General features: G+C 45.7%; 1 protein-coding gene across 1 annotated transcript; it reads left to right on the top strand.

Moving 5' to 3' along the window:
* The first annotated feature begins 21588 nt into the window (after positions 1-21588).
* LOC123085831 (probable transcription factor At3g04930) lies at positions 21589-22894 on the top strand. Its single transcript, XM_044507536.1, has one exon. It carries the CDS (start codon positions 21734-21736, stop codon positions 22778-22780), a length of 1047 nt encoding a protein of 348 aa, XP_044363471.1. The 5' UTR covers positions 21589-21733; the 3' UTR covers positions 22781-22894.
* Positions 22895-23404: the final 510 nt, after the last annotated feature.

The raw sequence follows: 23404 nt of genomic DNA, 5'->3' as shown, positions 1-23404 counted from the left end.
AAGACTACCTCCAACGTTATTGACCCTGTGCAGCATGCCTCTACACCGGGTATTACTCCTTTAAAGGTGGTTTTGGTGGGCTTGATCCTTGAGGGATCGATACCCATTTTACGGACAGTGTCTTGATAAAGCAGGTTAAGACTGCTGCCGCCGTCCATAAGGACTCGCGTGAGATGGAATCCGTCGATGATAAGGTTGAGGACCAATGCTGCCGAACCTTCATGACGGATATTGGTTAAATGGTCTCTACGGTCAAAAGTGATCGGGCAAGCCGACCATGGGTTGAATTTTGGGGTGACTAGCTCTATGGCGTAAATGTCCCTTAGTGCGCGCTTGCGCTCCCGCTTGGGGATATGAGTGATATAGATCATATTAACTGTTTTTATCTTGGGGGGTTTATTTTGCCCCCTGTGTTTGTTGGGCGAGGCTCATCATCATCCTCGCTAGGCGGGCCTTTCCCCTTATGTTCGGTGTTTATCTTACCAGCCTATTTGAAGACCCAACAATTTCTATTGGTATGATTGGCAGGCTTGTCTGGGGTGCCATGGATCTGGCAAGGCCGATCTAGTATTCGGTCCAAACTAGATGGACCATCCTTGTTTCCTTTCAATGGCTTCTTCCGCTGACTGGGTTTAGAGCTACTGAATCCGGCATTGACCGCCATGTCTTCGTTATCTTCATTGTTGCTTCGACGCTTGTGTTTGTTGCGTCGTGGCCTGCCATTGCCATCTCTGGCTTCAGAGGTGCCAGGGTCGCTGGTGATGTTGCTTCTACAAGCTAGCCAGCTATCTTCTCCCTCACAAAAGCGGGTCATAAGTGTGGTGAGTGCAGCCATGGACTTCGCTTTTTCTTAGCCGAGGTGTCGGGCAAGCCACACGTCACGGACGCTGTGTTTAAAGGCCGCGAGGTCTTTGATACGTCCATTTTGCATCATGCTTTTATATCGATATTTATTGCATTTTGGGCTGTTATTACACATTATGTCACAATACTTATGCCTATTATCTCTTATTTTACAAGGTTTACATAAAGAGGGAGAATGCCGGCAGCTGGGGTTCTGGGCTGGAAAAGGAGCAAATATTAGAACCTATTCTGCACAGCTCCAAAAGTCCTGAAACTTCACGGAAGACGTTTTCAGATTATATAAAAAATACTGAGCGCAAGAAGTTCACCAGGGGGGCCACACCTTGCCCACGAGGGAGGGGGCGCACCCTACCCCCTGGGCGCGCCCCCTACCTCGTGGGCCCCCCGGTGGCCCTCCGATGGCCATCTTCTGCTATATGGAGTCTTTCGATGAGGAAAAAATCATAAGCCATCTCCTCGGACGAAACTCCGCCGCCACGAGGCGGAACCTTGGCGGATCCAATCTAGGGCTCCGGGAGAGCTGTTCTGCCGGGGAAACTTCCCTCTGGGAGGGGTAAATCATCACCATCGTCATCACCAACGCTCCTCTCATTCGGAGAGGGCAATCTCCATCAACATCTTCATCAGCACCATCTCCTCTCAAAACCCTAGTTCATCTCTTGTATCCAATTCTTGTCTCCAAGTCCGGGATTGGTACTAGTAGGTTGCTAGTAGTGTTAATTACTCCTTGTAGTTGACACTAGTTGGTTTATTTGGTGGAAGATCATATGTTCAGATCCTATATGCATATTAATACCCCTCTGATTATGAACATGAATATGCTTTATGAGTAGTTACGTTTGTTCCTGAGGACATGGGAGAAGTCTTGCTATTAGTAGTCATGTGAATTTGGTATTCGTTTGATATTTTGATGAGATGTATGTTGTTTCTCCTCTAGTGGTGTTATGTGAACGTCGACTACATGACACTTCACCATTATTTGGGCCTAGAGGAAGGCATTGGGAAGTAATAAGTAGATGATGGGTTTCTATAGTGACAGAAGCTTAAACCCTAGTTTATGCATTGCTTCGTAAGGGGCTGATTTGGATCCATATGTTTCATGCTATGGTTAGGTTTACCTTAATACTTTTGTTATAGTTGCGGATGCTTGCAATAGAGGTTAATCATAAGTGGGATGCTTGTCCAAGTAAGGACAGTACCCAAGCACCGGTCCACCCACATACCAAATTATCAAAGTACCGAACGCGAATCATATGAACGTGATGAAAACTAGCTTGACGATATTCCCATGTGTCCTCGGGAGCGCTTTTCTCTATATAAGAGTTTGTCCAGGCTTGTCCTTTGCTACAAAAAGGATTGGGCCACCTTGCTGCACTTTATTTACTTTTTTTACTTGTTGCTCGTTACAAATTATCCTATCACAAAACTATCTGTTACCACTTATTTTAGTACTTGCAGAGAATACATTGCTGGAAACCGCTTATCATTTCCTTCTGCTCCTCGTTGGGTTTGACACTCTTACTTATCGAAAGGACTAAGATAGATCCCCTATACTTGTGGGTCATCAAGACTCTTTTCTGGCGCCGTTGCCGGGGAGTGAAGCGCCTTTGGTAGGTGGAATTTGGTAAGGAAATATTTATATAGTGTGCTGAAATTTACTGTCACTTGTTACTATGGAAAGTAATCCTATGAGGGGCTTGTTTGGGGTATCTTCACCCCAACCAGTAGAGCAAAAAGTTGCTCCTCAACCTACTGAACCTATTGAAAATGAAAATGTCTGCATTGAAATTCCTTCGGGTATGATAGAAAAACTGCTAGCTAATCCTTTTGCACATGATGGAACAAAGCATCCTGATGAGCACCTAACATATGTGGATGAAGTTTGTGGATTGTTTAAGCTTGCAGGTGTACCCGGAGATGTTATTAAGAAGAAGGTCTTCCCTTTATCTTTGAAGGAAGATGCATTGACATGGTATAGGCTATGTGATGATACGGGGTCATTGAACTACAAACAATTGAAATTGGAATTTCAAGAGTTTTATCCTATGCATCTTGTTCATCGTGATCGCAATTATATATAATTTTTGGCCTCGCGGAGGAGAAAGCATCGCTCAAGCTTGGGGGAGGCTTAAATCAATGTTATATTCATGCCCCAATCATGAGCTCTCAAGAGAAATGATTATTCAAATTTTTTTATGCTCGGCTTTTTGATAGCAATCGCACCATGCTCGATACTTCTTGCGCTGGCTCTTTTATGATGAAGACTATTGAATTCAAATGGGATTTATTGGAAAGAATTAAACGCAACTCTGAAGATTAGGACCTCGACGAAGGTAAGGAGTCAGGTATGACACCTAAGTTTGATTGTGTTAAATCTTTTATGGATATCGATGTTTTCCATAAATTTAACACTAAATATGGACTTGACTCTGAAATAGTAGCTTCTTTCTGTGAATCTTTTGCTACTCATGTTGATCTCCCTAGGGAGAAGTGGTTTAAATATCATCCTCCCATAGAAGTAAAAGTAGATGCACCAATTAAAGTTGAAGAAAATACTGTCACTTATAATGATCCTATTGTTCCTACCGCTTATGTTGATAAACCACCTTTTCCTGTTAGGATAAAGGATCATGCTAAAGCTTCAACTGTGGTTCGTAAAACCAATATTACAACTTATACACCTCCTGAGAAAATTAAAGTTAAACTTGATATTGCTATTGTTAAAGAACTCTTGTCTGATAATATTGATGGGCATGTTATTCATTTCCTTGATGAGACTGCTAGAATTGCTAAACCCTATGCAAAAGATAAAAACAGACTTGTGGTAGGCATGCATGTTATTCCTGTTAAAATAGGAGATCATTGTTTTCATGGCTTATGTGATATGGATGCTAGTGCTAATGCAATACTTTACGACTTATACAAAGAAATTATGCATGATATTGCACCTGCTGAGATAGAAGATATTGATGTCACAATTAAACTTGCCAATAGAGATACTATTTCATCAATGGGAATTGTTAGAGATGTTGAAGTCTTGTGTGGGAAAACTAAATATCCTGCTGATTTTCTTGTTCTTGGTTCCCCACAAGATAGCTTTTGTCCCATTATATTTGGTAGACCCTTCTTGAACACTGTTAATGCTAAGATAGATTGCAAAAAGGATGTTGTTACTATCGGTTTAGATGATATGTCTCATGAATTTAATTTCTCTAAATTTAGTAGACAACACCGTGAAGAAGAATTACCTAGTAAGGATGAAATTATTGGTCTTGCTTCTATTGCCGTACCTCCTAGTGATCCTTTAGAACAATATTTGCTAGACCATGAAAATGATATGTTTATGAATGAAAGAAGGGAAATAGATGAAGTATTCTTTAAATAGGAACCTATTCTGAAACACAATTTGCCTGTTGAAATCCTAGGGGATCCTCCTCCACCCAAGGGTGATCCCGTGTTTGAGCTTAAACCGTTGCCTGATACTCTTAAATATGCTTATCTTGATGAGAAAAAGATATATCCTGTTATTATTAGTGCTAACCTTTCAGAGCATGAGGAAGAGAGATTATTGAAAACTCTGAAGAAGCACTGTGCTGCTATTGGGTATACTCTTGATGATCTTAAGGGCATTAGTCCCACTCTATGTCAACATAAAATAAATTTGGAAGAAGATGCTAAACCAGTTCGTGATCATCAACGACGGCTGAATCCTAAAATGAAAGAAGTGGTAAGAAAGGAAATACTAAAGCTCCTTGAGGCGGGTATAATCTATCTCGTTGCTGATAGTCAGTGGGTAAGTCATGTCCATTGTGTCCCTAAGAAGGGAGGTATTACTATCGTTCCTAATGATAAAGATGAATTGATTCCTCAAAGAAATATTACACGTTATAGGATGGTAATTGATTTCCGCAAATTAAATAAGGCCACTAAAAAGGATCATTACCCCTTACCTTTTATCGATCAAATGCTAGAAAGATTATCCAAACATACACATTTTTGCTTTCTAGATGGTTATTCTGGTTTCTCTCAAATACCTGTGCCAGCCAAGGATCAATCGAAGATTACTTTTACTTGCCCTTTTGGTACTTTTGCTTATAGGTGTATGCCTTTTGGTTTATGTACTGCACCTGCTACCTTTCAAAGATGCATGATGGCTATATTCTCTAACTTTTGTGAAAAGATTTGTGAGGTTTTCATGGACGATTTCTCCGTCTATGGATATTCTTTTGATGATTGCTTGAGCAACCTTGATCGAGTTTTGTAGAGATGTGAAGAAACTAATCTTGTCTTGAATTGGGAAAAGTGCAACTTTATGGTTAATGAAGGTATTGTCTTGGGGCATAAAGTTTCTGAAAGAGGTATTGAAGTTGATAAAGCCAAGGTTGATGCTATTGAAAAGATGCCATGCCCCAAGGACATCAAAGGTATAAGAAGTTTCCTTGGTCACGCCGGATTTTATAGGAGGTTCATTAAGGACTTCTCAAAAATTTCTCGGCCTCTGACTAATTTATTACAAAAAGATATACCATTTGTCTTTGATGATGATTGTGTAGAAGCATTTGAAATACTTAAGAAAGCATTGATCTCTGCACCTATTGTTCAGCCACCTGATTGGAATTTACCCTTTGAAATTATGTGTGATGCTAGTGATTATGCTGTAGGTGTTGTTCTAGGGAGAAGAGTTGATAAGAAATTAAACGTTATTCAATATGCTAGTAAAACCCTAGATAATGCTCAAAGAAATTATGCTACTACTGAAAAAGAATTCTTAGCAGTTGTATTTGCTTGTGATAAGTTCAGACCTTATATTGTTGATTCTAAAGTAACTATTCACACTGATCATGCTGCTATTAAATATCTTATGGAAAAGAAAGATGCTAAACCTAGACTTATTAGATGGGTTCTCTTGCTACAAGAATTTGACTTACATATTGTTGATAGAAAGGGAGCTGAGAGCCCCGTTGCAGACAACTTGTCTAGGTTAGAAAATGTGCTTGATGACCCACTACCTATTGATGATAGCTTTCCTGATGAGCAATTAAATGCCATAAATGCTTCTCATACTGCTCCATGGTATGCTGATTATGCTAATTACATTGTTGCCAAATTCATACCACCTAGTTTCACATACCAGCAAAAGAAAAAGTTCTTCTATGATTTGAGGCATTACTTTTGGGATGACCCACATCTTTATAAAGAAGGAGTATTTGGTTTTATTAGACGTTGTGTACCTGATCATGAACAGGAACAGATCCTACGCAAGTGTCACTCCGAAGCTTATGGAGGACACCATGCTGGAGATAGAACTGCACATAAGGTATTGCAATCTGGTTTTTATTAGCCTACTCTCTTCAAGGATGCCTGTAAATTTGTCTTATCTTGTGATGAATGTCAAAGAATTGGTAATATTAGTAGACGTCAAGAAATGCCTATGAACTATTCACTCGTTATTGAACCATTTGATGTTTGGGGCTTTGACTATATGGGACCTTTTCCTGCCTCTAATGGATACACACATATTTTAGTTGCTGTTGATTATGTTACTAAGTGGGTAGAAGTTATTCCAACTAGTAGTGCTGATCATAACACTTCTATTAAAATGCTTAAAGAAGTTATTTTTTCAATATTTGGAGTCCCTAGATATTTAATGCCTGATGGTGGTTCACATTTTATTCATGGTGCTTTCCGTAAAATGCTTGCTAAGTATGATGTTAATCATAGAATTGCATCCCCTTATCACCCTCTATCTAGTGGTCAAGTAGAATTGAGTAATAGAGAGCTCAAATTAACTTTGCAAAAGACTGTCAATAGGTCTAGAAAGAATTGGTCCAAGAAACTTGATGATGCATTTTGGGCCTATAGAAATGCATATAAAAATCCTATGGGTATGTCTCCGTATAAAATGGTTTATGGAAAAGCATGTCACTTACCTCTCGAACTAGAACACAAAGCATATTGGGCTATTAAAGAGCTCAATTATGATTTTAAACTTGCCGGTGAGAAGAGGTTATTTGATATTAGCTCACTCGATGAATGGAGAACCCAAGCCTACGAAAATGACAAGTTGTTCAAAGAAAAGGTTAAAAGATGGCATGATAAAAGGATACAAAAGCGTGAGTTTAATGTAGATGATTATGTATTGCTATACAACTCCCGTTTAAGATTTTTTGCAGGAAAACTTCTCTCTAAATGGGAAGGACCTTATGTTATCGAGGAGGTCTATCGTTCTGGTGCCATAAAAATCAACAACTACGAAGGCATAAATCCGAAGGTGGTGAACGGTCAAAGAATCAAACGTTATATCTCAGGTAATCCCATAAATGTTGAAACCAATGTTATTGAAACCGTAACCCCGGAGGAATACATAAGGGACACTTTCCAGAACGTTTCAGACTCCGAAAAGGAATAGGTATGTGGTACGGTAAGTAAACCGACTCCAAAACAATTGTTAAGGCAATATTTCTCCGTTTTGGAATATTTAGAAAAATAGAAAAATAAGAAGCAATTCGGGAAGGACACGAGGCCTCCACGAGGGTGGAGGGCGCGCCCTACCCCCTGGGCGCGCCCCCTACCTCGTGGGCACCTCGTGCGCTCTCCGGACTCTGTTTTCATACACGACACATATTTTGGTCGGTAAAAATTCATTATATAATCTCCCGGGGGTTTTGACTCCCGTATCACGCAATTATCCTCTATTTGTGTTTGGAGCTGTTTTTCTGACAGATCCAGGACGTCTTGTCGTCTTCAAGTGCCCCCAAGGACCAGTTCTTCGAGAAGGTCATCAACCCCTACCTTGCGGAGGTGCTGCAACACCCTCAAATCATTGAGATGCGTGAGGAGTTGTTGCACATCCGCGATGTTGAGGGACCAAGGAAGACCGGAAGCACGGAGGCAAGGCTCGAGGCATTGGAGCAAGATGTTTTCAAGTGTCAGGAGATGGTGGAGCGTGGACTCGATGCCAATCACATTATGATCACGGAGTTCACCAACAACCACAAGCTGGACGTCAAGGACATTGGGGAGGCCATCTTCAAGCTTCATGAGAAAATCGAGCACCTACAAGCCCAGATCTATGACCTGCAAAATCAAAACTGTGAGTATGAATATAGATTCAAGAGGATGAGTTTGGCTGCAGATTTGAGGTTTCAGGAGACTCGATCATCCTTCTATGATGGTGAGCCTATGCCTTGGAAGAAGGACGACAAGCCTATGCCATCAACAAAACCATCACCTTCTCCACCAACAAAGAAGAATTGAGTATCTGGTATGGGCACTACCCTTTGCAACTGCCAAGCTTGGGGGAGTGCCCCGGTATCGTATCACCATCACTTTTATCTTTACCGTTTTTCTTAGTTTGATCCTTTTGGTAATATCTTGATCTAGTAGAATAAAGTTTATGGCATGATCTAGTTTTGAGTTCTGCTTAATGATCCCTATATGTAATCGAGTCCGTGAGCTATATATAATAAAGATTAGTGTTGAGTCAAGGGCTTGATTATTTTGCCATGATCCTAAGTGAATAAAAGAAAAGAGAAAGAATAAAAAAGGAAACAAAGAGATCATATGGATCTTATGGAGAGTAATGAGCTCACATAGAAAAAGTATGATGAATAAAAGTTGTTGAGAGTTGAAAAACATAGTTTTGGTCATCGTTGCAATTAATAGGAAGTAATAAAGAAAGAGAGGTCTTCACATATAAATATACTATCTTGGACATCTTTTATGATTGTGAGCACTCATTAAAATATGACATGCTAAAGAGTTGACGTTGGACAAGGAAGACAACGTAATGGGTTATGTTTTCTTACATCTGAGATAAATTATATTGTCATGGATCATCCAACATGGTTGAGCTTGCCTTTCCCCCTCATGCTAGCCAAATTCATCGCACCAAGTAGAGATACTACTTGTGCTTCCAAATACCCTTAAAACCAGTTTTGCCATGAGAGTCCACCATACCTACCTTTGGATTGAGTAAGATCCTCCAAGTAAGTTGTCATCGGTGCAAGCAATAAAAATTGCTCTCTAAATATGTATGACTTATTAGTGTGGGAGAAAATAAGCTTTATACGATCGTGTGATATGGAAGAAATAAAAGTGACAGACTGCATAATAAAGGTCCATATCACAAGTGGCAATATAAAGTGACGTTCTTTCGCGTTAAGATTTTGTGCATCCAACCATAAAAGCGCATGACAACCTCTGCTTCCCTCTGCGAAGGGCCTACCTTTTTCTTTTACCTCCTACCTTGCATAAGAGTCATGGTTATCGTCACCCTTCCTTTTTACATTTTATCCTTTGGCAAGCACAGTATGTTGGAGATATCCTAGTATATATGGCTAATTGGATGTGAGTTTTCATGAACTATTATTGTTGACATTACCCTTGAGGTAAAACGTTGGGAGGCAAAACTATAAGCCCATATCTTTCTCCGTGTCCGACTAAAACTCCATACCCATAAGTATTGCGTGAGTGTCAGCAATTGTGAAAGACTATATGATAGTTGAGTATGTGGACTTGCTGAAAAGCTCTTATATATTGACTCTTTCCTATGTTATGATAAATTGCAATTGCTCCAAGGACTAAGATTATAGTTTGTTAGTTTTCAATGAAGTTTACGATTCATACTTCAAATTGTGATTGAATTAATACTCTAGCATAAGAAATCATATGACAAGAATTATGTAAGTTGTTGTTCTAAGAATGATCATGATGCCCTCATGTCAGTATTTTACTTTTATCGACACCTCTATCTCCAAACATGTGGACATATTTTTCGATTTCGGCTTTCGCTTGAGGACAAGCGAGGTCTAAGCTTGGGGGAATTGATACGTCCATTTTGCATCATGCTTTTATATCGATATTTATTGCATTATGGGATGTTATTACACATTATGTCACAATACTTATGTCTATTCTCTCTTATTTTACAAGGTTTACATAAAGAGGGAGAATGCTGGCAGCTGGGATTCTGGGCTGGAAAAGGAGCAAATATTAGAGACCTATTCTGCACAGCTCCAAAAGTCCTGAAACTTCATGGAAGACGTTTTCAGAATATATAAAAAAATACTGAGCACAAGAAGTTCACCAGGGGGCCACACCCTGCCCACGAGGGTGGGGGCACGCCCCCTACCTCGTGGGCCCCTTGGTGGCCCTCCGATGGCCATCTTCTGCTATATGGAGTCTTTCGATGAGGAAAAAATCATAAGCCATCTCCTCGGATGAAACTCCGCCGCCACGAGGCGGAACCTTGGCGGATCCAATCTAGGGCTCCGGCAGAGCTGTTCTGCTGGGGAAACTTCCCTCCGGGAGGGGGAAATCATCGCCATCATCATCACCAACGCTCCTCTCATCGGGAGAGGGCAATCTCCCTCAACATCTTCATCAGCACCATCTCCTCTCAAAACCTTAGTTCATCTCTTGTATCCAATTCCTGTCTCCGTGTCCGGGATTGGTACTAGTAGGTTGCTAGTAGTGTTAATTACTCCTTGTAGTTGATGCTAGTTGGTTTATTTGGTGGAAGATCATAAGTTCAGATCCTATATGAATATTAATACCCCTCTGATTATGAACATGAATATGCTTTGTGAGTAGTTACGTTTGTTCCTGAGGAGATGGGAGAAGTTTTGCTATTAGTAGTCATGTGAATTTGGTATTCGTTCGATATTTTGATGAGATGTATGTTGCCTCTCCTCTAGTGGTGTTATGTGAACGTCGACTACATGACACTTCACCATTATTTGGGCCTAGAGGAAGGCATTGGGAAGTAATAAGTAGATGATGGGTTGCTAGAGTGACAGAAGCTTAAACCCTAGTTTATGCGTTGCTTCGTAAGGGGCTGATTTGGATCCATATGTTTCATGCTATGGTTAGGTTTACCTTAATACTTTTGTTGTGGTTGCGGATGCTTGCGATAGAGGTTAATCATAAGTGGGATGCTTGTCCAAGTAAGGACAGTACCCAAGCACCGGTCCACCCACATACCAAATTATCAAAGTACCGAACGCGAATCATATGAACGTGATGAAAACTAGCTTGACGATATTCCCATGTGTCCTCGGGAGCACTTTTCTCTATATAAGAGTTTGTCCAGGCTTGTCCTTTGCTACAAAAAGGATTGGGCCGCCTTGCTGCACTTTATTTACTTTTGTTACTTGTTGGTCGTTACAAATTATCCTATCACAAAACTATCTGTTACCACTTATTTCAGTACTTGCAGAGAATACCTTGCTAGAAACCGCTTATAATTTCCTTCTGCTCCTTGTTGGGTTCGACACTCTTACTTATCGAAAGACTATGATAGATCCCCTATGCTTGTGGGTCATCAGGCTTCGGCATCTGGACAATCGACAATTTGGTTCTTTTTAATTAAGAACCTGGTCCAGAGTTTCCGGGCTGACTCTTCGGGTTGCTGGACTATGTGACTGAGGTCATCGGCGTCCGGAGGTCGGACATAGGTACCTTGGAAGTTGTCTCTAAAGGCGTCCTCCAGGTCTTCCCAACTACCAATAGAGTTCTCTAGGAGGTTGTTAACCCGTGTCGTGCTGGTCCTTTCAGTTTCAAGGGAAGGTATTTGATGGCGTGGAGATCGTCACCACGGGCCATGTGGATATGGAGAAGGAAATCTTCAATCCATACCGTGGGATCTGTCATGTCGTCGTATGATTCAATGTTTATGGGTTTAAACCCTTCTAGGAACTAGTTCTGCATTACCTCGTCGGTAAAGCATAAGGGGTGTGCGACGCCTCTGTATCGGGCAACGTCGTGACGGAGTTCGGATGACATCTGTATGCGGTTTTTGGCCCTGGCGAGGTTATGCCTATCAGGCCAAGCTTGACGGTCGTCTTCTCGCGTTGGGGCGTGCCCCCTTGATCCATAGATTGATCTTGTTTGGCCTGCTCTACTGTTCAGGTCTTGCCGTAGGTCGTAGGTGTATCCTGGAGCTACTGTCTCTCTGCCCTTACGGTGAGGTGGTGCGGGTTAGTGTTCGGCGTAGGTGGCCGCTTTATCTCGCTCACGCAATGGCTGGTCTGGTTCATTAGCGCGGTCATGTTTCGACGGTATTGGCTCGAAGGCCTCGTCGTCGAATTGTTGCAGTAGCCGACGCTTCGGATAGCTCTTTGTTGGGTGTTGTAGGCCATATTCTTCGGTAGCTAGGACATGTGTACATCTGTCATTGAGCGTATCTAGTTCGGCTTAGAGCCGTTGCTGCTGCTTTTTTAGGCTTCTTGTAGTGGCGATTAGTTGGCGCTTGAAGCGCTCCTGCTCGAGGGGTTCCTCCGGCACGATGAAATCTTCATTGCCGAGGCTGACATCGTCTTCGGAGAGCGGTACATAGTTTCTATCCTCCGAGTCCTCATTCCTGACCGGATCGTTGGGGTTAACTTGAACCTCCTCCACATCGTCCTGTCCGGATGTGGGCTCGATGGGGGCTTCGGCACCCTCCAGAGTGTTATCGTCTCCGGTGCCGGTATTACTGTCTTTGCCACGACGCGATTTTGAGCGGCGTCGTTGGCGTCAATGCTTCGGTGGAGCCTCAGCAGGTTTGTCCTCAACCAGATACTTCCTGCCTTCTCCATCATGCTCTTTGAGTGTATCCACCATATACACATCGTATGTGGAGGTGTCCATCCAGTGTCCAGTAAACGGTGGGTCTTGTCCTTGTTCGTCTTTGGCATTGTCGTCCACGCCGTCGATGTCTTCAGAGGTGTAATCCAGCATGTCAGTTAAGTCCTCGATAGTGGCTATGAAGTGGGTGGCGGGTGGGATGTAAAATTCCTTGCTCCCAGCCCCTGATCCGGGCTGGGCATAGTTCGGAGGTGATTCCTCAGTAATAGCGAGGGACCGCATTAAGTCTAGAGCCTCGTTTAAGGGAGAGGATTGGATGGGGAAACAAGAGTCCGCGAGGCCGGCCGGGGCGAAGGCCTCCTGGCCATGCTTGCTTAGTGCGGACTTCAATAGTTCGGATCTGGAGTCCGGGGGCGAGTCTGACCTTTCAGTGATAGGAGGAACCCGGTCTGACTCCGAGTTCACCGTGGATACAATCGCCTCTGGATCTTTGATAGTGCGGTTTGCGGCGGAGAGTCCGGTGGGCTCCAAACTTCCATCTTCGGACCTGGCGGTTTGCTCTAGATCTAAGTCCAGAGCAGTGGTCGGGGCCGCGAACCCTTCGAAGATCAAGTCTCCTCGATATCGGCGATATAATTTAGGTTCCTGAAACTGATCTGATGACCAGGCGCGTAGCTATCAATCTGTTCGAGGTGGCCAATTGAGTTGGCACGCAGAACTAAGCCGTCGAACACAAAAATCTGGTCGGGGAGGAAAGCTTCCTCGAAGACGGCATCATTGTTGATGATCGAACGAGCCATCGAACCTTCTGTTGATGACACAGTGGAACTCTCAATGAAAGCACCAATGTCGGTGTCAAAACCGACCGATCTCGGGTAGGGGGTCCCGAACTATGCGTCTGAGGATCAAAGGAAACAGGAGACAAGGGTGACGCGATGTTTACCCAGGTTCGGGCCCTCTTAATGGAGGTAAAACCCTACGTCCTGCTTGATTGTATTTGATGAGTATAGGGGTTACAAGAGTTGATCTACCTTGAGTTCGTAATGGCTAAACCCTAGATGTCTAGCCTATGTGATTTGTCTTAGCTTATATGGAGTAAACCCTCCGGTTTATATAGACACCGGAGGGGTCTAGGGTTGTAAATAGTCGGTTTACAAAGAAAGGAAATAATACATCCGAACGCTAGGCTTGCCATCCACACAAAGGAGAGTCCCATCCGGACACGGGGAAAGGTCTTCTGCCTTGTATCTTCACGACCCACTAGTCCGGCACATATCAAATTGTCCGGACACCCGATGACCCCTTAGTCCAGGACTCCCTCAATCGCCGAGCTGGAGGAGCTGCCCCGGAGCTAGGGCTTCTCCAGAGGTAATGTTGTCGTTAATGACAAAACGAGGCATCGATCCCACCGTCGATGGCACAGGGTAACTCTCAATGAAAGCACCAATGTCGGTGTAAAAACCGGCCGATCTCGGGTAGGGGGTCCCAAACTGTGCGTCTGAGGATCGAAGGTAACATGAGACAGGGAGACACGATATTTACCCAGGTTTGGGCCCTCTTAATGGAGGTAAAACCCTATGTCATGCTTGATTGTATTCGATGAGTATAGGGGTAACAAGAGTTGATCTACCTCGAGATCATAATGGCTAAACCCTAGATGTCTAGCCTATATGAATTCTGATTGCCTCTATGGACCAAACCTCCAGTTTATATAGATACCGGAGGGGCTTAGGGTTGTAAAGAGTCGGTTTACAGAGAAAGGAAAATACACATATGGACATCTAAACTTGCCATCGACGCATAAGAGAGTCCCATCCGGACACAGGGGAAGGTCTTCTGCCTTGTATCTTCATGGCCCATTAGTCTGGCCCATATCAAATAGCCTGGACACCCGAGGACCCCTTAGTCTAGGACTCCCTCACCCACCTTTCTCCATCAACAATTATCGGTTGGTATCAGTTGAGCCTAAGTTTTTGCTTCTTCGCATGAGTTGCACTATTCTTCGAATGCCATTTATTTTTATTTGTTGTTTGAATAAAATACTTAAGATCTGATTTTTTATAACAGAGAGTCTTCACATAGCTACTTAATTATTTGACTACTCATTGATCTTCACTTATATCTTTTTGGAGTAGTTTGTCGTTTACTCTCGTGCTTCACTTATATCCTATTAGTAAATGGTTGAATGAATTGAATATCGTAAATCTGAAATTATATATGTTTCATATGCTTACCCATGGGGAGTAATGACTTCACATATAAGATGTATAGGTGGTAAAATTTATTGAAAGTTAGCAAACACGACATTGGTCACTTGAACAATTAATGAAAGAATATGAAGGAAGAGAGATTTCACATATAAATATACTATCATGGAAATCTTCTATGATCATGAGCCCCATTAATTATTTTCAAACTTGAGCAAATTAGTTGAAGTTGGAAAAGGAAGACAACATAATGAGTTATGTTTGGGTATATTTGTATAGAAGTATATTGCTATGGATCCTCCAACATGTAGTCCTTGCTTAGGATCTTTTGCTAGCCAAAAAATCGTACTAAGTAGAGATACTACTTGTGCATCCAAAAACCCTTAAACCCAGTTTCTTGCCATAAGTGTCCACCATATCTACCTATCGATTGAATAAGATCCTTCAAGTAAGTTGTCATCAGTGCAAAAAGAAATAAAAATTGCTCCTAAATATGTATGATATTTTATTGTAAGGGAAAATAAGCATTGTACGCACTTGTGATGGTAAAGAAATAAAAGCGATGGACTGCATAATAAAGGTTGCTATCACAAAGGGCAATATAACGTGACGTTCCTTTGCATTAAGGGCTTGCACATCCAAAAATAAAAAGCGCATGACAACCTTTGCTTCCTTCTGTGAAGGGCCTATCATTTACTTTTATGTAATTACTTTTATGCAAGATTCAATAGTATTCCTTCTCATTTCAACCTCAATTATTCTCTAGTTGGCAAGTATCATGTGGTGGGGAAAGATCCAAGCATATATGGCCATTCAAATATATTTGATCATGAATTATTATTGTTGACAATTATCTATATGATAAATAAGTTGGGAGGCAAAACATTAAGCCCCTATATTTCTCTGTTTTTTATGGATGCTATTTGTTCTAAAAATATGCTTTTAGTGTTAGCAATCATGGAAGACTATATGATAGTTGATTATGTGGAATTAGCTAAATCAAAGCTCTTACATAGACCCTTCAGGAAAAATAAGATGAATTGCAATTGTTTGATGACTGAGAACATTGTTTGTTAGTTTTCAAGAAAGTTTATGATCTATACTTTAACATGTGAATAGCTTGCTACTTGATCATGAGAAGTTTTATGAGATGAGGTATTGTTTATGATATATAATGATGCTAGAAAAGGGGTTTAGAACTATCATTGATCAAAATTATGCACTATGCTAGCATTCACACTTCATAAATTATTTATTTTATCATTTACCTACTCGAGGATGAGCAGGAATTAAGCTTGGGGATGTTGATACATCTCCAATGTATCTATAATTTATGAAGTATTCATACCATGTTTGCAACAATTTTATATCGTTTTGGTATGATTTGATTAGAACTAACCTGGACTAACGCTATTTTCAGCAGAACTACCATGGTGTCATTTTTTGTGCAGAAATAAAAGTTCCCGGAATGGGCTGAAAATTTACGGTGATTTTTTATGGACCAAAAGAGACCCCCGAAGCACCAGAGCGGGGCCAGGAAGTGGACTAGGGAGCCAGAAGCTTGGGGGCACGCCCCCCCCCCCCCGAGCTCGTGGGCCCCTGGGCACCCCCTGGCCTAAGACCGACGCCAAAAATTCCTATAAATACAAAAAACCCCGGAAAGAACCGTAGATGAGAACTTCCGCTGCCTCTCTATCCATGAAAACTCAATCGGGACCCCATTCCGGCACCCTGCCAGAAGAGGAAATCATCACCGAAGGACATCTTCATCATCCCGGCGTCCACCATGATAAGGATGGAGTAGTTCACCCTCGGGGCTAAGGGTATGTACCGGTAGCTATGTGTTTAATCTCTCTCCCTCTCTTGTATTCTTGATTTGGCACGATCTTGATGTACCACGATATTTATTAATATAGTTGGATATTATGGTGTTCTTCCCTCTCTACCTTCTTATGACGAATTGAATCTTTTCATTTGAGGTTTTGTTATGTCAGATTGAATCTTTTGATGTGATAGCACTTGATGTATGTCTTGCGATGGGATATCTGTGGTGACAATGGGATGTTATATTGATTCACTTGACGTATGTTTCGGTTATCAACTTGCGGATTCCTGTGGTGACATTGGGGTAATCTATGCATAGGGGTTGATACACAATTTTATATTCCTTTCTCCAATAGAAATCTTGGGGTACTCTTTGAAGTTCTTTGTACTGGATTGAATATTACGAATCTAAAGTTGTTTGATGCATATCCTATAATCAACTCACGGATATTTGTGGTGACATTGGAGTATCTAGGTGACATTAGAGTTGATTGATGTGTATCATATGGTGTTATTTTAGTACGAACTCTAGGGATATTTGTGACACTTATAGGAATAGCTCAAAAGGTGAAAGAATAACTTTGAGGTGGTTTTCTACCCTACAAACAATTTCATTTTATGTTCTCCACGATAGGAACTTTGGAGTGATTCTCTGTTGCACGTCGAGGGATTGTATATGATCCAATTATGTTATCATTGTTGAGAGATTACACTAGTAAAAGTATGAACCCTAGGCCTTGTTTTCAAGCATTGCAATACCGTTTTGCTCACTTTTGTTACTAGTTACCTTGTTTTTTTATTTATTCGGATTATAAAAATATATTTCTACCATTCATACTACGCTTTTCCATCTCTTCGCCGAACTAGTGCTCTATATAATTTACCATTATATTAGGTGTGTTGGGGACACAAGAGACTCTTTATTATTTGGTTGCAGGGTTGTTTGAGAGAGACCATCTTCATCCTACGCCTCCCACAGATTGATAAATCTTAGGTCATCCACTTGAGGGAAAATTGCTACTGTCCTACAAAACTCCATCCTTGGAGGCCCAACACGAGTCTACAAGTATAAGTTGCAGAGTAGACATCATTGATCTACCTCGAGATCGGATGAACTAAACCCTAGATGAGTAGGATGATGGTTCTAGCCTCTACAGACTAAACCCTCTGGATTATATAGACAATAGGGGTACCTAGGGCTACATATGTCGGTTGCCATCGGGAGACAAATACGCCGGCTATGCTAAATCATCCTGGGAGGAGATGCCAGGCATTCGAAGGTTTCCTTCTATAGTACGGAGTTATCTCAAGCTCGGCCTTCCTTACCAGAATCCGGAGTGGCAGGCCGGCCCATGAGAGATAGACCAGCAGCTTGAGGACCCCCTAATCCTGGACCCCCTCACCTGCGCCCAACCTATCCTCGCCTCCCCTCGCGCGAGGACTGGTGGGTAGCAGCTGCGCTCGGCCCAGCCTCGCCTCCCCACGCGAGGATATGTTGGTAGTGGCGGCAGGACCGTGCATCAGTGGCGATGGGTGTAGCTCTGAATTTTATCCGAATCTTGTTCTAGTGTTTCTTAATCTTAATGTCTGCTCCAGTCCGCGTCCAAATGGGTAGCAGCGTTGGGCGCATGAACCGTCCGTCCATGTACACTACCATTTTACCGGCCCAAATGGACAGAACGCAGGAAAAAGGGACAAGATTTGGGTCGCTGGGTTGGAACCTAGAGGGCGTTCGCTGGGAGTGCTAAAAAATCAAACGTCAACAAGATGACATTTCCGAGAAAGAAAGAACTCAACAAAGATAGTCCCACCTTTAGAGCAAGCATAACAGTGGGCTTATAGCCCGCTTACATGACATTTTTGCCTATATGGATGAGGGTAATGTGAAAAAGTAAGAGCATCTATAGTCGGATCCCTCAGAGACTCCCTAAACGTCTGGGTGAACAGTTCATATGGTGCCCGGTCAAAAAAATAACCCAACCAGATCCTTCAAAGTATCGTTATACATCCGAGCTATCCGACGCACCTCAAACCCATCTCATATCTGGGGATGATATGAAGGCGACCGGCCATGCCCGGACGCGCCCGCTCTAACATGGAGTACAAGAGTGAACCACACCTGCAGCCTCACATTCATGTTTCTGTGTTGCGCATGCCCACTCCGTGAACCCGAACTAGTCGCATAGTGCCAGAGCAGGGCTCGCGTCGGAGAGGAAAGCCGCCCAAGCTAGGCATAGCGGTGTCGGAGCTTGCTCGCGTTGCGCTGGAGGTGGAGCTCCCACCGCGAGCACGGGCCGCAGCTCGCCCGTGCCGTACCGTGTTGGAGGCGGAGCTCCGCTGCGAGCCGGGGTTGTAGCCCGCCTACGCCGGTGCCGGAGCTCGCCTGCCGCATCGCCTTGGAGGCTGAGCTCCCGCCGCGAGCTGGGTCCGGGGCCACAGCTCGCCCGCGCCGCGTTGAAGGCGGAGCTCTCACCGTGCAGCAGCCGGGCGCGCGGGGCGCGCATGCTGCTACAGCAAGCGTCACGAGCTGCCATCGTGTGCTGGTCGAGCGTGCATGGTGGCTACCATCGGGCGTGCGAGCTGGGCATTGCTGCCGCATCAGCCACCGCGGCATGCTGGCATCATGCTAGCCGCATACGTAGCGTAGTAGCACAAGTACATGCACGCGCGCAGTGCTGGCTAGCTTGCTCTGGCATGGGCGAACGTGCGTGAGGCCGTCGATGCGCGTGTGTGCATGCAGTTGGCTGCCGAGCTCCCATGTGAGTCCGTGTTGGCCTTCGGCTCACCTGCAATGCAATCTTCCTCCACCTACAGCAACACGCTGCCACTATCCGTGCACACAACCTGTTCGATGAAATGTTGCTTGTAGAGAGAGAAATTGAGGGTTGAAAATGATGTGTAGTTGCTTTAGAGAGAGAAAATGAGGATGAAAGCGGGCGTGCCCAGACACTGACCAGACGTGTTCACCGAAGCTCGAGGGACCGAATTAGGTACTGCCTCCGTTTCTTTTTAGTCTGCACTTAAGATTTGATCAAAGTCAAACTTTCTAAAGTTTGATCAATTTTATAAAAAATATCAACTTCTACAATATTAAAGCTATATGATATAAACATTAATTTCATGATGTATCTAGCAATATTAAGTTCATACTGTGAATCTTGATTTTTTCTAATATAAACTTAATCAAAATTAACGAAGTTTGAATTTAATCAAATCTTATATGCAGACTAAAAAAACGGAGGTGCGCATAGCCGCACTATTACCAGCCTTAGAGCATCTCCAGCCGCGTCCCCAACAAGCCTCTCAGGCGACTTTTCGGCCGCCGGCGTCAAAAAACGACCCAGTCGCACCCCCCAGGGCTCAATTTTCGCCGGCTCAGGCCGAAATTGACGCCGGCGGACCCAACCCGAACCCGGCACGCTGGGGGCGCTCGGGGGCGCCGGGTGAATCGTTTTTGGCGCGAAAGAGTCGTGGGCCCTCCTTGCCAGTGACTTGTCTCACTTCTCGCCGCTTCGTCGTCCTCATCGCCTTGTTTCCCGCGGCGAATCAATGCCAAAGCTACCGCGCGCTGCCGCGTTGGTCAGCCTCTGCTATTGATACCTCACGGGCGGCACAGTGAAGGCGTGACGACGCGCGCCCCCGCGCATGCCACGCGTAGACGAGACCGCCACACGTGCTAGCGCCGCCTCCGCCTATATAAGCCGACCCCAGCGCGCCGGTGGCACGCACAGAGTTTCCACCACCGACGCGCCCTCTCTCCCCTTTCTCCCTCTCCCCTCGCCGTTCCAGTTCAAAAAAATGGCCAAACGATTCTCAGGCGACGGTGCGGCGGCGAACGGCTTCGGCCGCCGCCACCTTCACGAGGACGAAACTTGGCTCCTCTTTGAGGCCGAGTACTCGGTCCCGCCGGACATGCGGGTGCCCGGGGCGTGGAGAATCAGCGTTGGTGGGGTCCCGATGCCACCACTGCCCACCGGGGCGGCGCGTCGTGCGGAGATCGCGCGTATCCGCGCCTCTCTGCCACTGGCGGCGAGGGAGGGGCCGCGCTACGTCCCCGACAGCCCGCTCTGGGAGCCGTACTTCCGCCGCAGTCACGCCGAGCAGCTCGAGGCCACCAACGGCGTCGTGCCCTTCGGCAGGCTCAACACCGAGGAGCGGCGCCGATGGTGGGGCGTGCCCGGTCGCACGCTGGAGGCCGTCCTCGAGTACATCGAGGGCGGCAACACGTCGAGGCTGGAGTACGCCTCCCTGCCGTCCCTCTCCCGCCGCCGTAGGAGCTCGTGGACGCCGAGGCGCATGGACCCCGGGGCGTCCTCCTCCTCGTCCGGTCGATCGACCGGCTCTCCCTACCTCCGCCCCGTCAAGCCGGAGCCCCAGGAGCCTCAGGACATGCCTGTCAGCCGGCGCACCCGCAGCTTCGGTATCCGCATCGCCGACTCCACCCCCGCTTCCGGGCGCCTCATCCTCGTCGTGCCCAAACCGGAGCCCAGTCTCCCCCCCGGAGTACGAGGAGATAGCCTGGCGCGGCTTCTTCGACGCGGACGCCCTGCGCTGGGCGCGCGACGACTACCTCCGGACCGAGATGACCCGGCAGACCCGGACCCTGTAGGAGATCGCCGCCCGCAAGCGTGGGCGCGAGGACGAGCACGGCGTCGTGATCCTCGACAGCGACGACGACGAGGACGCCGCCGGACCGTCCAACCCGCCGCGCCAACCGGGGGAGGGTTGCAACAGGGACGGCGGCCACGACGGAGGCGGCGACGGCGACGACGACGATGCCGACGACGGCGACTACACGCGGTTCTACAGTCTCCTCGGCATGTAGAACTGTAAGAGCGGCGGCCGGCGAGGAGAGGCGAGGCGAGCGAGACGGCGGGCGAGCATAGTAGTGTGTTTTTTCTTTTTGTAAAATATTTTAAATATGTATGAGCGGGCGTGTTTGTACTGTGTTTGGTCGAATTTGGTTTGAAGTCGCCGAAATATGCATGAACTCGCCGTGTTTACGCCATTCAAAAAAATTTTATGGGCGCCGTAACTGGATGGCATCACGTCTTCAACGCGCGTTTTACATCGGTACTTCCCAGAGACGATTTTTAGCGCCTCATGGAGGCCAACGACCGGAGATGCTCTTACGTTCTTGGCACAAATCCAGAAACACGGGGTGCGATGACTAACCAGGGCCGCTAGCCCAAACCCCCCTCGAGCCCAATGCAGCGAAAACCCCAACCCTAATACCGACTCGAACCGATCCCCATCTCCGATCCGATCCGATGCTTCCCATGGTCGACGACCCCTCCGCCGCCGGCGCCGCTGCGTCCTCCTCCTTCCCTGACGCCGACGCCTATGGCAACGGGGACTCTGAAGACATCGAGTTCCCAGTCGATCCAATTCCCAATCCTCCCTTCTCCTCCTCTGCTCCCGTCGCCGCCCCCGCCTCTGCCACGGCCACGGTCGGGGAGCGGCGGCCCCTGTTCCAGCGGCTATGGACGGAGGAGGACGAGATCGTGATCCTACGCGCGTTCGCCGAGTTTACGGCGCAGCGGGGCACGGCGTTCGCGTCCCACCAGTACGACACGGAACCCTTCTACGAGGAGATGCGCCGACGCCTCCAGCTCGATTTCTCCAAGAGCCAGCTCGCCGAGAAGCTTCGCCGCCTTAAGCGCAAGTACCGCAACTGCGTCGAGCGCCTCCGTTGCTCCGGCAACACGTTCTCCTTCCGCTCCCCTCACGAGCAGGCCGTCTTCGAGATCGCTCGCAACATCTGGCGCCCCTCCTCCGACAAGCACGGCCGCGACCCCAACGCCGCTGACTCTGAAGACGACGCCACAATCACCGGCACGAATGCTGCAGCCAACGGAGACGCCAAGTCCCCGTCCTCCTCAAAGGCGCATCGCCGTGGCCGCCGCAGGCGTACGGCTGACTTGGCTGCCGATGCGTCCGAGGGGCCTCAGCCGTACATATCGGGGCCCATGCCTGTCAAGACGGAGGACTCGCTGCCGGCATTCTTTCCTCAGGTCTCCATGGACGGTGCTGAGCCTGTTGTGGCGCCAGTGGTGAACACGGAGAGCAGCGTCCTGACGCCTCTGTTCAAGGAAATGGTCCGTGCCATGCTAGGCATCGGCGGCTGCCCGTCGCCGCTGGGCCTGGGAGCGAAGGTGCGGGAGCAACCGTCTGCAGTTCTCGGGATACCCATGGAGGGAGAGAAGTGGAGGCAACAGAGGATTCTGGAGCTGGAGGTGTACCTGCGGCGGATCGACCTGCTGCAGGACGAGGTGAAGTCGGCACTGGAGGAGCTAAAATCCACGCCGCCAACATGATGATTGTGGCCGCTATTCAGCTTCGCCATTCCTTGGTTCAATTGTCATTAGTCCCAGGTACCGTCCATAAAAAAATGTTTTAAACCTGTTTGAAACGCAGGAACTTCGTAGGAATTGCCCTTGTCCAGGAGATAAACATATATATATATATATATATATATATATATATATATATAAAATTTGCAGCGCGACGCTGCCTTTGCTAGCAGTTGTGTTAGGCTCGAGCATTAGAGTTAATTTACGTGGTTCAGGTTGTTAATTTATGTGGTTCTGACTGTCGGTCAGCTGTTTTTCTCGTGTTACTGTTTTTTATATATGTGATCATGAATAAGCATGGAGTTTTCCAAATCACATGTGTAGACGTCCCAGCCATATCCTCATAAGCTGAGGAGCATTGTCTGCTTGGTGTGCTGTGCGAATCAGCGCAATAATGAAAAGCACTAAGCAGAACTCCCAGGAAGGCAAAATATATACTCCAATATGAGGTGTATTATTATATTGCGTATAATGATAAGCTGAGGAGTAGTACATACGTGACAAAAGTTACGTCACGTAGCATAAAAGGAGAGGGTAAAAAAGACTAGGTTCATCCAAGTTTGCTAACAAATATCACCTTGGTTGTGA

The sequence above is a fragment of the Triticum aestivum genome, chromosome 4A (assembly GCF_018294505.1).
Source record: "Triticum aestivum cultivar Chinese Spring chromosome 4A, IWGSC CS RefSeq v2.1, whole genome shotgun sequence".
NCBI lineage: Eukaryota > Viridiplantae > Streptophyta > Magnoliopsida > Poales > Poaceae > Triticum > Triticum aestivum.
Note: the sequence above shows the minus strand (reverse complement) of the source record. Positions and strands in the feature narration are given on the sequence as shown.

Bases quoted from the DNA above. Each gene is read 5' to 3' on its own strand.
- LOC123085831 (XM_044507536.1), top strand. From the start codon at position 21,734: ATGCTTCCCATGGTCGACGACCCCTCCGCCGCCGGCGCCGCTGCGTCC.